General features: G+C 46.8%; 1 protein-coding gene across 1 annotated transcript in view; it reads left to right on the top strand.

Moving 5' to 3' along the window:
* Positions 1-14,352, top strand: part of LOC147007662 (uncharacterized) — a 33,514-nt gene extending 19,162 nt beyond the window's left edge. Inside the window, 4 exon segments of the mRNA XM_085866625.1 lie at positions 2,146-2,275; positions 6,522-6,611; positions 9,361-9,556; positions 10,671-14,352. Of these exon segments, the coding sequence (XP_085722751.1) occupies positions 2,146-2,275; positions 6,522-6,611; positions 9,361-9,556; positions 10,671-13,876 (3,622 nt within the window). The 3' untranslated portion in view covers positions 13,877-14,352.
* The last annotated feature ends 391 nt before the right edge of the window (positions 14,353-14,743 follow it).

Raw genomic sequence — 14,743 nt, 5'->3', positions numbered from 1 at the left:
CGATTTTTGCACTAATTGACCTTTGACCCCTGACCTAAGCGAAATCGGTCAATATGTACTGAGGCAAAGTTGTAGTACTCATCGAGTACTATGAACCTGCAAAATTTCATTTGTATCGATGCACTCACCTGGTCGCTAGGGGGCCTTCAATTTTCACGCATACCTTAATTATAGGGGGCGCTGCGGGTAAAGTACTCCATATATCACAAAAACCGGAATATATTTGATAGTGCATCACCTGTGGATCATTTGTGCCAAATTTCATCACCCTACGTGGGATAATGGCTTTCGGAATTGATTTTGCGTGAACGGTACCGATTTTGAAGGTTTTTCGGTTGTTGCTTGGGAACCAAAGCGTCCCGAGCAACCATCACAATTTCAAAATGTCATAAGATGTACCTACCACCCGAGTTTGGTCAAAATCTGCCCACGTTTACTACCAATTATGCTGATGACAAACGAAAAAACGTCCAAACAAACAACCAAAAAAACAGAGAAGAATTACTGACAATAAGGGTCACCTATTTCAGCGACCCAACAAACACCTTCGGTGTTGGAGGTAATTGTGTACGAATGTGCCTGCAGGAAATCTTGAACGATAGGTTGGAATGACACCCTCACGTCAGACCCTCCGTTAACACGGCCATTGGCACGGGGATCCATTGTCCCAGAAAATGGCCGACCTGTTTCTAAACGACTGCATGCAGTTATTAATTAATCTTTACCGTTCCCCAAGGTCGCCCAAACAAGCTGAAACTGACGGCACACACACACACGAGAAGCAGATGGATCAAATCCAGTTCTTGCCTTTTCAAATGTTTATTTATAAAGAATATGGGGGGGAAAGGTGGACGACATGAGCCATTCGGAGCAGTCGAAACGAATCAACAGACACAAAAACAAGGGAGAAGGGACCGCGCAAACTTTTTATACAATGATGAATAATAAATAAATAAAACCGAACCCACACCAGGTACTATAGATCACACGAATACAAACATTAAATTACAGGTGAGGACTTTCCTTCGGCACAATGTGTAGGGTCGAAGGCGATGAAGCAGCCCGTTATGAAAGCCAGCGATGAAGTGAGCCAAAGACGAGACAAGCCATCCACGAAGAGCGCCAGCGACGACGGGAACCTCGGAACTTGCACCCCGAACCAGCTCTCGTGACTCTGTTCCTTGGTGGAGCCTCTTCTTCACCCTTCAGGCCTCCTACGTGGCGGGAGCTTTGTTGTGTCCTTCCTTCGGCCCCTCCTCGTCCCTCTGGGTGGAGTCGTCCTCAGGGCCGTCCTGCCCACGGAGTGGTTCCGATAAAAACAAATCCATTGCATGCTTCCGGGCCCCACAGAGCATTACATTGCTTGTCACTGGGGCTGGCACACACTGGCCAGACTCAACGTGTCCGCCTTTTTGAAGTGTGTGACATCGGTGCCTTTTTGTGATGGGAAGTCTACACCTGGTCCCGCCCACAAACAAGAGGTCTTCACGCATACAATATTACCCTGACTATCCCGTCTATGAATTACATACGCTGCCTCGGCATCACGTGTAACAGAACGACCACCTCTCGTTGCTCCCTGCTACGTAGCGATCGAACCTACTCGAAACACACGGACCAGGTTACATTTATCACAGTCAAGCTGCGGATCCCACCGACCCCCATCGTCCTCCGTAAGAATGCAGGAGGAATCTTTTAGAGACGTTCTACTCACACGTGCTTCATTAAATTGTGTTCACCATGTTGGATTTTAAATTTGTGAATCATTACCCTGATTTGTTTTTTAAATAATGAACGTTTCCAATGGGAGGTTTCCAATTTAACGTGTGCGTACGTACGTCTCATTCACCAGTTACGACCAATGGGTTCGCTCGGCTCGACGTTTCTCCCGCAGACAGGCCTTCGTCGGGAACAAAATTCTCTTTCTCCACCGAGGAAGTCCCCGCGTGACTACTTTTCTCTTGAGAACGGTTTTCTTGTTTTTTCAGCACAAAATCTATCACGTCATTCGTTTAATCCGCAAATGGTTACACTGTTGCGAATTACCGCTCTCGAGGTTGTCGGACGCTCCCGTCAGGCTTCCGTCCGGTGTGGTCGTTTTTAATGTGGGGTGTTCGTGTGTTCGCTCTTTACTGTCATTTCCAGCCAAGTCATCGAGTCGTGGGCTTTGTCACACTTGGAGAGTTTGTGGAAGGGATTTGTCAACTTGCACGGTGTCGCCAACGTGCTGATGAAGGCGTATCCTGTGTCGGGCTCCATGACCGGCGTGGCGGAGGTGAGAAGGTTACCCTCTTTTGCTGGTGTTCATGCTGGAGGTTTCTGGTGCTTATTCAGCATACAGGTGCCAACTTATGTTTGTGAGGACGAGAAGACGTTTTCCTCTTCACTCGGCGAACTCGTGTCGGCGGCTGTTCATGGTCTGCCCAAGATGGGAGATTCTTCCGTGTTCGGCGATGATATCACGCAAGCACCACTGTGTGCATGGGCTGTGCACTGTTAGCTGTTGCTTTATAATGCTGTGATCTCAGGTTCATTATGCTGAAGGAATGAAACACATTATATATATATATATATATATATATATATATATATATATATATATATATATATATATATATATATATATATATATATATATATATATATATATATATATATATACATACCTGTATATAGTATATTTTGCTGATGCATCTCCCCTTAATGAGTGTTTTATATTGGTGGTGAAGCTCTGACATTCTTTCTGCCTCTCCTCCTCTTCTCTACTCCCCTCTTCCTCTTCACCACCTCTCCTCTTTTTCACACTCCCCTCCTCCTATTCATACTCTTCCTATACCTTATACTGCTCCTCCTCCTCCATGTGCTTCCTTTCCTTTCCTCTTCATCCTCTTCTTCACTCACTTTCTTCTACCTCCTCTTCTTCACCGACTCTTCTCTGCTTCCTTTCTTTCTCCACCTCCTACGCTTCCTCTTCTCCTTCTCCTCTGCTTCTTCTTGACCTCCACTTTCTCTTTGAGATTTTTTTTGAAAAAACGTTCTTTAAAAAGCATTATCTATCTATAATTCCAGGAATCTGTGTGTGGGTCTGTCTGTCTGTTGGGTAGTCGATCCAGTCGAAAAAAAAATATATTTTTGAGATTTGTTCAACCCTTATTATCAGCATTTAAAATGGCGATTTCAGTGAATACAATGGCGATTTCGATGAAACTTGGTTGGTGGGTTCATACCATGACCGAGTTGTGTGCAAATGAGAACCGTTGCTCTGGGCATCACCGTTGCCTAGCAACGGGACTTTGAAATTTTGAAAAATCATAAAAAATTAATTTTTTCGAAAATCAAAAATCGTGCCACGAGCGACTGTGGGCAGTACATTCAGCCATATTGTCAAAAATTTCCAGCCGGATCCTATTAAAACTGTCGGAGAAGATAGACTTTGAATGAACCCTGGTCGAAAACAATAAAAAAACGAAGTTCGTTATATCTCAGAGACTATGAGTCAGATATACATGAAACTGGTATGGTAGGTTCATGGTATGTCCTAGTTTTGTGTGAGAAAGAACCGTTGGTCTGGACCCCTCCGTTGCCTAGCAACAGCCGAAAAACCTCTAAATGTGGGGGTATTTTAACGAAAAAACAATATGCAGCATTAACCCTTGAAGCTGGAATCATGAATTTTCTTGTGCTTAATTCTCAGGTCATTCCCTATCGAACGGGCCCATCGCATCAGGTTATATTGGGTAGTCGACTACCCATGTCCGCCTACCGGCTTGTCTGTCTGTCTGTCTGCGACCACCGTTTCTCGACAACCACCGGTCCGATCTGATTAAAACTTGCCAGGAATATTGCCAGGGACCCACGGATGTGCCTTTTCAAGGTTTGATATTAATCGGACGAGCGGTTCCCAAGTTACGGCCATTTATCTGTCGATCAATGACAAGACACGGTGCTATGACGTCACAATTAATGTTTATTTATTGATTTTTGCACAGTTGACATTACAATTCTTCTTCTTGGTTTGGTATGATGTCACAATTGACGTTGGGGACCTGAATATATGCCTTTTCAAGGTTTGATATCGTTCTTCATCCGTTTCATCTTTTTCCCAAGTGTTTCCCAAGGTTTGAAAGCTGTTTTTTCCCAAGGTTTGAATTAATTGTTCAAATTATTAATTAATCCCAAGGTTTGAATTTTCCCAAGGGTTTGAAAGCTGTTTTTTCCCAAGGTTTGAATTAATTGTTGTGCTTGGTAGACATTTGTGAATGCATTTACAGAGAGAAGAGCGAGAGAGGAGGGGGGAGAGAGGGGGGCGAGGCTCTGTTTTTTGTTTGAATTAATTGTTGTGTGTGTGTCTGCGACCGCCGTTTCTCGACAACCACTTGTCCGATCTAATTGAAACTTGCCAGGAATATTGCTGGCGTCCTGCGTATGTGCCTTTTCAAGTTTGATATTAATCGGACAAGCGGTTCCCAAGTTACGGCCATTTATTTGCCAACCAATAACAGGACACGGTGCTATTGACGTCACAATTCTTCATCTTTTTTTTTGCACGTACGGACACGCACGTACGGACATGCATGTATGGGCCCGCACTAGTTTTATTAAAATTTAAGTCTACGAGTGCGGGCCCGAAGGTGCGTGCCCGTAGGTGCGTGCCAGTATGTGCAGCTTCGTTCCCTCGCTCTCGTAAACGACGACTGGATTGGGGCATTTTTTCAATTAGATCGGACCAACTGTATCATAAATGGCCATAACTTGGGAAACACCTGGGAAACATACTCAGGTCCCCAGCGTCATTTGTGACGTCATATAAAACGAAGACGAAGAAGAATTGTGACGCCCCCTCTCTCTCGCCCCCCCTCTCTCCCCCCTAGTCTCGCCCCTCCTCTCGACCCTCTCTCTCGCCCCTACTCTCACCCCTCCTCTCTCGCCCCTCCTCTCTCGCCCCCTCCTCTCTCGCCCCCTCCTCTCTCCCCCTCTCTTGATTGTGATGCCCCCTCTCTCTTGCCCCCCTCTCTCCCCCCCTCTTTCCCCCCTCCTCTCTCGCCCCTCTCTCTGTAAATGTATTCACAAATGTCTACCAAGCACAACAATTAATTCAACCCTTGGGAAAAAACAGCTTTCAAACCCTTGGGAAACAGCTGTTTCCCTTGGGAAAATTCAAACCTTGGGATTAATTAATAATTTGAACAATTAATTCAAACCTTGGGAAAAAAAACAGCTTTCAAACCTTGGGAAACACTTGGGAAACAGCTGAAACGGATGAAGAACGATATCAAACCTTGAAAAGGCGCATACTGAGGTCCCCAGCGTCGATTGTGACGTCATACCAAACGAAGAAGAAGAATTGTGACGTCAATCGTGCAAAAAAAAACATAAAATAAATAAACATTATTTGTGACATCATTCGTGACGTTATAGCACCGTGTCCTGTCATTGGTTGACGGACGTTATTGGTCATTATTGGTTGACAGACAATATATAGGTCGTTCTTGGTTGACAGACATTGGTCATTGTATCACGTTATTCTTTTTATTACTGCCTATTATTGTGCAATTATTATTACGAGTGCGTGCCCGTAGGTGCGTGCCCGTACGTGCATGGCCGTACGAGCAAACAAAACAAAAAAAAACTTTCAAACTACGTGCCAGAAACAACAACCACACAGGCCGTTCATTCGCTCTCACGTGCCCGTACGTGCGTGCCCGTACGTGTGTGGGCGTACGTGCAAAAAAAAAACTTTCAAACCGCGAGCCAGAAACGACAACCACACAGGCCGTCCCCTCACTCTCGCGACAACCACACTTCCACACACAGAGTTAATTAAAATCAAGTTTACCTCCCTGTCTTTGCTTGCCATGACATTCGCTGCCATGTAACCGGCATGGCCCGTGACATCATCGTCGGTCGGCCGTGCACCGGCTTACACAGCCACGCCTACGCAGCCACGCCTACGCAGCCACGCCTACGCAGCCACGCCTACGCAGCAACGTGTCATGTCATTGGTTGGTAAATAAATGGCCATAAATTGGGAAGCACTTGTCCGATTAATATCAAACCTTGAAAAGGCACATACTCAGGTCCCCAGCCAAAAGGTCAAATCCCAAAGAATGCAATGATGAAACTTTGTGTATCCATGGACACGTAATTTAAACGTATAGATTAAACATTTTTAATGGAACTTTGTGTATGCAATCAACATTGTGGGACGCATGAAATATGTAAAAATAATAATAATTAGATTTTACCCCCGGTTCGTGCCCCCAGAAGGTGGGGACTTGGGGTCATAGGGGTCAATAAGGGGGAAAAATGTTTTTTATAAAAATTTGATATTCGGACATGCCTGGTGGAACTCTGTTGTTTTTCAACTTTGCAATCAGCTGCTTCCGAAGTGAGAAGTGATTGTTATTGAATGGTGGTTAAAGCGCCGGCAGTTTGCTCCTGTACTCCACATGAAGCAAAATGAGATTTTCTTTCCATTTAACGTCTTAACACTTGATTTTGTTTTTTATTCTGAAATGCAGGAATTTCCTGACATGTTACATCTCGATGGGAAGATCTTGCCCAATAAGGTGTGGGATTACGTTGGAAAGCTCAGAACATCAGGCTTCAAGGTAATGGAGAATGTTTTAAAAGGATAAATTGGTCAAACATTCTGGGTGGGGATTGAATCTGGGGGGAGGGAGGGGGGAGGAGGATTTATAACAAGAAAACCAAGCAAACTTCAAGGGCACTCGGTAGAGCACGCACAGCATGCGGCACACACCTCCGCCAGGTTGAACACTTCATGTTTTGTATCCCCACTGAGAGGTCGGATCTGGATTCGGACCCCAACAAAAAATCGAATCAGTTCGTCCTCGTCACATACCCATCATGTCCACCAAGTTTCGTCCGAGTCTGTCCGCAACTTTTTTGAGATATCGAGAGGGTTCAGCGTTGGGCTCCTCGATGGATTCTGGGCCGAGCTCGACTCAGCGATGAGGAGAGACTGAAGGAGACAGGGCTTGATACTCCAGAAAGGAGGCGGTTTCGAGGATATATGATGGAGATGTTTAAGATAATGACAGGTAGAGATAAAATAAGTGAAGATGAATTATTCAACAGAGTAGACAGTGATCGGACCAAGGGCCTCCTGCGTATCCTTGGGTGTACCACATTGTCTCATCCCCACTCCTCCCCTTATTCCCTTAATGTGATGATGTTTTGATGGACATATTTGGTGTGGTCTTAATGTGGCACAGGCAAGATGAGCCGAATGGCCTCCTCATGCGTCTCGTTTCCTTGTTTTAGTCATGTGACGCAACATAATCATTACTTCCGGTCCTAATAGCTTACAGTTCATACAACTTTATGTTTTTCATCCCTGTGTCTGTTTGTCAGTTTGCCTGTGAGCACGATGTCTCAAAAAGTTGTGTACGGATTCGGACGAAACTTGATAATCAGGTTGGGTGTGTAACAAGGACTAATTGATTTGATTTTGGTGAAGACTTCCTCTTCCACAATGGCTTGATCTCCGATGATAAATTTGGATTTAGACCAGGTCACTCCACCCTGGATATGCTGCTTCTGCTCTCCCAACAATGGATGGAGGTCCTCAATGCCAGACATGAGATCAGAGCCACATCCCTGGACATATCACGTGCTTTTGACACGGTCTGGCACCCTGCCCTGTTCTCCAAACTCTCTTCCTACGGTATACAAGACCATCTCCACTCATGGCTCACAGACTTCCTCTCCTGTCGCAGTCATCGTGTGGCCCTAAATGGAGTTCTTTCATCCCCTCTTCCTGTCCAGGCTGGAGTTTCTCAAGACTGTGTTCTGGGCCCTGTTCTTTTTCTGGTTTTCATCAATCATCTCTCCGACTCTCGAGAAAATCCTCTTTAGCTCTTTGGTGATGACTCCACCCTCTGCCGTACCATCGGTCATCCCTCAGACTGGCAAGCAGCAGCTTCTTCGCTCACTGCAGATCTGGATAAAATCACAAACTGGTCCAACACGTAGAACATGTCTTTCAATCCGGACAAATGTCACACTCTCACTATGTCTCTCTGAAAGGACCGTCTTGAAATCCCCCACCCCCCATCTACTTTCTCAACAATCTTCTTGCAGAAGTCCTTTCATTCAAGCTTCTGGGTCTCACTATCTGCCATGATCTTTCCTGGGAAAGCCACATTTCCAACCTGGCCTCCAAAGCCAGTCGCCGACTGGGAATCCTCCGTCGTGCAAAGTCCTTCCTCGGCCCACCTGAGCTCCTGACCACTTACAAAGCTTTCGTCCGCAGCCTGATGCTGCGGTGCTCCTGCCTCCACAGAGTGTCCGCAGAGTACTGCTCTCCCTCCTGGGCTGGTGCTCCTGCCTCCCACCTTTCTCAGATTCACGCAGTGGAAACCAAGGCATTTAGGATCATTGATATCTCCCACGATGAGGCTGAGTCTTTGGGCCTCTCACTCTCTCACCGGAGGGAGGTCGGTGGTCTTTCTATTTTCTACAGTCTCCTCTCTGGCCTTGCACCCCCCCGTCCTGTCTGTGCTCTGCCTCCCCCCCTCCTCCATATTTCCGCAGCGCACTCAACCTCCACCAGCAACCTCCTTCTGCTGAAACTACCAAAATCACTGCTCACCTTCACTCTTTCATTCCTCTTTTGTGGGGAACAAACTCTCACACGCTCTTCAATCCCACTCTTCCCTCCAAGTCTTCAAAACAGCTGTTCACCACCATCTCATATCTTCCCCCATTCAAAACCATGATCTTTTTTACTCCCGTTAATCCATCCCAAACGCACCTCCTTCAAATTCCCTGTTTTCCTTCCTGAAAGTCCCTGTGGTACCATATTGTTTACCCCGGGTACCCAGCCCCATCCCTCTCTTCCCCACAGATCTCCTGATGTCTCTGTTCCCTACTGTTGTTGTGCTTCCCTCTCTCGCCCCTCTTGTCTCCTCCTCCCTTTGTTGTATGTTCTGTGCTAACTCTTGTACGAGCCTCGACTGAGTATAGAAGAAAATTATCCGAATCGGGATCCAGTTACAAGAACTTAAAAAAAAAAAATTCGTGATTCTTCACCATTGAGAGATTTGGCCAAAAACGAAACCGAGCACGATGTTTCAAAAATTTGTGGATGGATTATGACAAAACTCGGAGGATGAGTTGGTCAGGTGACAAGAACAAGCCGATTAAATTTTTGTTCAGGTCCGAATCCAGATCTGGCCAATCAGTGGGATCGAAAATGTGACCTGTTCGGCCTGGCGGGGGTATGCGCTCCACCGAGTGCCATTCTTGATCCCTTGATGAACCCCTCATGTTCTCAATCCTTCATCCTCATGTTTATAACTCCTCTTTTTTTCTGCCCATCTTGATCCACGACAGGATATTTGCATGATCCGTTTCCATCCTGTCACTCACGAAGAAGCTGTGGGTTACATGTCTCTGTACGGCCACTTCAATCGCTGTCAGCGTTATGGCGTCATTTATGTTACCTGTCACTCCCTCAAGATCGTGTACCTCATCCCTTTGCCTGCTCTGCATCCTGTTCCAAAACAGTTGCTGCCTTTCGACAACCCAGGTACGGATTATCCATCTCCATTGTGATCAAGCATCCCATCCACAGCCCTCTCTCTCTCCCCCTCGCTCTCTCCCTTCACCCATCCCCTTTTGGGATCCCAGGTGTCATCTGGGTGGTGTCCGAGTCCTCGAAGGTTCTTGCCAAGTTTGTCAATGAGATTTTCTTGACTTTCTGATGTCATCCTGACAGCTGTGAATCGTATTTTATAGATTCTGGAGAACAAATAACATGGTACTGAAAAGACCTGAAATTCAAATAATTCAGTTTTAATTCCTTTGTCAGATCATCCCCCATCCCAAACCGTGATATTTTCTCCATCCATTAAACCACACCACACCCCTCCAAACATTTTCCTTCTCCGTCCATCTTGTCTACCCCTTGCGTTCTCCCATACCCATCATCGTTACGTGCATCTCTTGTTCGTCCGTCTTCGTATATTTTCTCCCTCCGCTCTGCTGTTTGCGTTTCCCCCTTCTCCTCCTGCCCTTCCTTTTGTGATGTTCTGTGTTCTCGCTCTTCCATGAGCCTCGACTCTAAAGAAAAACAAAAAACATTTCATGGGAAGAATTTAAATTTGCTTGAAGTTCTTTTTATTTCATTAGAAATGAAGAGGACAAGAACCAACATCATAAATATATGTGTGAAAACAACAGGACCAAAACCAGGAATCAAACCCAGGTCCTCCAACAGACCATGCCAGTGCTCTGCCATCTGAGCTTTCTGGGCAACCCAGTTGCTCCATAACGCAATTCTTCCACATATACAAGTGCCACTGTCTCCCCCCCCCCCCACGACTTCTGGTGCACTCACTGCCAACCATCGGAGCACCTTGGACTCTCTCTCTCTCTCTCTCTCTCTCTCTCTCTCTCTCTCTCTCTCTCTCTCTCTCTCTCTCTCTCTCTCTCTCTCTCTCTCTCTCTCTCTCTCTCTCTCTCTCTCTCTCCCTCTCTCTCTCGTTTTCCCCCTTTTCCCCCTTTTTGCCGGTTCACTCCTCGATTGCTTTCAATTCCACGGTTGGAATCGAGTGCTTTGTATTGAGTGTCATTGTGGTTGTCTTCGTCCTTCGTTTGATCTGGAGTTTGGTTTGTTTTTTGTTTGTTTGTTTGTTTTTCAGGGTTGGAATCTCAACGTTCAGACATGATTCTCGGCCTGGTGATAAAGCAGTCGAGTGTAAAACGAAGGAGTGGGACGGAGCTGACCGAAACTGCGGCACAAGCGGACAAGAGTGGCGGAACGAGCACTGATCAGAAAAAGACTAAACATTCCAGCGATGCTGCGGAGTCATCGACTTGGAGGAAAGAAGGAAAGGAAATCAAATCAGTTCGTACGTCCCAAAAGGCAAATGTCGCAAGAACTCTCTTCACCATGTCACCACCACCACCACCACCACCACTTCCTCCTCCACCTCCTCCTCCACGACCTCGAGTTTCTAAAGTTGAGATTGTTTCTTCAAAACAAATTCCCTTGTTGCAGCGAGACGAACTGGGTGATGTTTCTCCTTCCACATCGTCAGTCGAGCAGCCAATCAGGACACCATTGGAATACCTCTTGAAGATGTTATTTGGAAATAAGGAAACCCCCAAGGAGGAAGATGGATCAAAATCACAGCAATCAGTGAGGTCAAAATCATCATCACCTTTGTCTTCCACAAAGGCTGCTGGTGGAAAGATTGAAAGCTCGGTGGTTAAAAAACGACAGCGTGCTCCAGAGGATGCCGAAGGTGGTATCTTTGATGACGCAGCGACGATTGCAAACAACGTTCTTCGCAGTTCTGTTCGGGCAACACCATGTCTCGACCAACCGGCCACTCCGAAAAAGCCAGGAACACTCGAAAGGACTAACGGAGAAATAGAAAAGAAAAAGTTAAAGTCCGAGCAACAAGAATCGATACAGGCCAGTCCTTTGTCGGTTGTTCTTTCAAATCGTGATCCAGGTCAGGCATCAAAACGAAACCCAAAACAACCAGTCAATCGCAAGCAAGATCGCGGTTCTTCGTCTCCTTCACCGAGTGAAAAGGATGTTCTCAATGATGAAACGACTGGCGCAAGATTTTCTCGAGGTGATTCAAAAATGTTACATTTTTCTGAAAAAGACAAAGCTTCCACGTCTACATCTGAAACTCAGCCAAGTGGGCACCACCCTGGTTTTTCATTCATTGGCCCACCCATCGTTGGGGAGGTTTACAATCATCCAGCAAACCCATTCGGAATTCCACCTCGAGGATTTCATGTCCCTCCACCAGGGTCTCCCCCCTCAGTTGTACCACCAGTTATTTCTGGAGGAAATCTGGCATTCGACACTCATCCTCCAAACGTGCCAACTCCACATTTGCACACATGGCAACCCTTGCGACAAACCCCTCAGCCAAACCAGCCTGTTGGGAATCATTCTTTGATGTCTCCATCTATTCATCAGTTTGACTTACCACCTGCAACTTTCATTCAGCAAGTTCAAAGTCCTCCACCATCCCAACTTTCTCCTCCACCACCACCACCACATAGCAAGATGCTGCCATTTAAACCTCCAATGGCACCACCCTCGCAGCCTGTTTCCAGAATTCCTCTGCCAAACATACCTCCTCCTCATCCACCTTGCCCTCCACCAACAACACCACCACCACCACATGGCAAGATGCTGCCATTTCGGCTTCCAATGGCACCACCCTCTCAGCTTGTTTCTAGAATTCTTCTGCCAAACATACCTCCTCCTCCTCCTCCTCTTCCTCCTCCTCTTCCTCCTCCTCTTCCCCCTCCACCACCACCACCAAAACCAAGCATTCTTGGACATCCTCCATTATCAGGGTTGTGTCTTGTGCTTCCACACTTGGCACCAGGTTCAGTCACAGCTCATTCCCAAGTGCACATGTACCCACTGAAATATTCAGCTGAACAAGTAGGTCCTCCGTGCCCACCTCCAAAATTTAGTTCTTTGAGCTGTCATTCTGAAGCACCACCGGCTCATGAATTTTTTTTTACAAAGCAGTGGCCTTCTTTCCCCACACCTGTTTCTCAATGGCCCTTCGGGGCACGTTCGACAAAGATTTCTCCAGAAACACCAAGATTTGGAGGTCCTTGTGACCTTCATGCTCGATTACGTCTCAAACGTCTCACACGACGAATCCCTGCTGGACCTCGTCCTTTTCTGCAATACCGGCCATCACCTTTGACCCAAGACTTTGGATCATCAAATCGGTCTCCGAGCCACTTTCATGTTGGTTCTGGATTGCAAGGCCCTGTAAAATTTTCGGAAAATAGTGGAGGATGGAAAAAAGATTACCCACGAAATAACTGTCGAGATCCACCAAAAGAAGGTGGTCCTTTCATGCCTGGTGGTAAAAGATGTCACCGAGATAAAGATCAGTTTTTGAAGCATTTGGATAAACATGGCGAGCATAAGTTACCAGATGTCGAGGAAGTAGAACGGAGACAAAGTCAGGATTTGGAAAGAACACGAGAAGAACTTGAACAGGCCAGGGTCATGCACTGGCATTTGGATCAGGACAGAGAGAGTGACGTGAACAGATTTGGAAACAGGGAGAGACGTGATGATCGGGATCAATCAAGAAACTGGACCCGATATCAAGAATCGCACCACGACCGTTCTCTGGACCAGGACAAAGGACGTGAACCGAAAAAGGATGAAGAAAGCATTTCGGGCAATTCTGCTGAGGGGAGGGACAAAATGAACCGAGAAAAGACTCGAGAAAGAGATCAAAACCGAGAACGTGACAAATGTCAAGGGAGAGACCGCGAGCACGACCGAGACCGTAAGCACGACCGAGAGCGTGACCGAGGCCGCAAGCACAACCGAGACCGGAAACAAGACCGAGAGCATGACCGTGGCCACAAGCATGACCAAGACCGCAAGCACAACCGAGACCGGAAACAAGACCGAGAGCGTGACCGTGGCCACAAGCATGACCGAGACCAGGAGCATGACCAAGACCGGAAGCACGACCGAGTCCACGAGCATGACCAAGACCATAAGCATGACCGAGACCGCGAGCATGACCGAGACCGCGAGCATGACCGAGACCGCGAACATGACCGAGACCGCGAGCATGACCGAGTCCACGAGCATGACCGAGACCGCGAGCATGACCGAGACCGCGAGCGTGACCGAGATCGTGAAAGATGCAGACATAATCACAGAGACAGGTCAAGTAGCCGATATGACGACAGAGGAAGAGGAGGCTCGAGTAATCGGGATCGACATTGGGAGAAATCAAGAAGTCAAGACCCAGAAAGGTGTCTATGGAGGGACAGGTCCAGGAGCAGAGATCATCAAAAATCCAGGAGTCGGTGTCGCTCGAGAAGTTGAGAAAGGAGAGAATGGTCGCACCGCAGAGAGGGGGATACTGGAAGAGAGAGAGAGATCACGGAGGTTGGGTCATGTGACCAGAGAAAGGTCTTGAGCATTCCAGATCGTCTGGTAAAGACAGATGTTGAAGTCTTGCATTTGGGAAAGATTTTAGAAAACGTGAAGGTGGACGATCCCGTCGACACACACGAAGAGAGAGAGAGAGGAGACGAGACCAATGGTGAACACCTCAGGTATCAGATGTCCTCTTCCTGTTCTCCCAAATTACGAACACTTCTTCTTCTTCAATCAGACCACACATTTTCTCGGTCTCAGTTTTAAATTGTATTTTGTCTCAATTATCGTCGTTTGAATTCACGATATCTGAACCGCGGAGGATCCGAGGATTCGGGTGATCGTGACGACCCGTCCGCTCGTTTGTTTTGGACCACATTGTACATTTTGCAGTTAATAAACAATAAAGTTCGTTTGAAACACTTTTGCTTCATTTAAGTTGTGGTTTTGTTTTCGTTGTTGGAGGTGAGCCTCGTGTTGGTTTGACGGTGAACGTTGCCGGCCTGCAGGAGTACAGTGTCAGGGTCTTCAGTTTGAGCCCCTGTCGTGCTGTGACACAACACCAGGTGTGTTTACTCAGACTGTCACCCTGACAAGGTCAGCAAAATGAGAACCATCTCACTGAGTTAATAAACCATTCGAGTGTTCCTGCTGTTGTTGACGTCGCTGCGTGATGACGTCATGCGTAGCGACGTCTTTTTTTCATACTTCTCACGGAAGCGAACACGGGACATTTTTGCTTGTTACAGTCATTGTAAATCCTGGTAAGCGACGTGTCACTGTCTCGCAGACAGAAAGTACCTGTGCTTTACG

Source organism: Eptatretus burgeri, unplaced genomic scaffold (assembly GCF_056783735.1).
Source record: "Eptatretus burgeri isolate ZD-2024b unplaced genomic scaffold, Ebu_testis_v1 Ebu_testis_scaffold_57, whole genome shotgun sequence".
In the NCBI taxonomy this organism is placed as follows: domain Eukaryota; kingdom Metazoa; phylum Chordata; class Myxini; order Myxiniformes; family Myxinidae; genus Eptatretus; species Eptatretus burgeri.
Note: the sequence above shows the minus strand (reverse complement) of the source record. Positions and strands in the feature narration are given on the sequence as shown.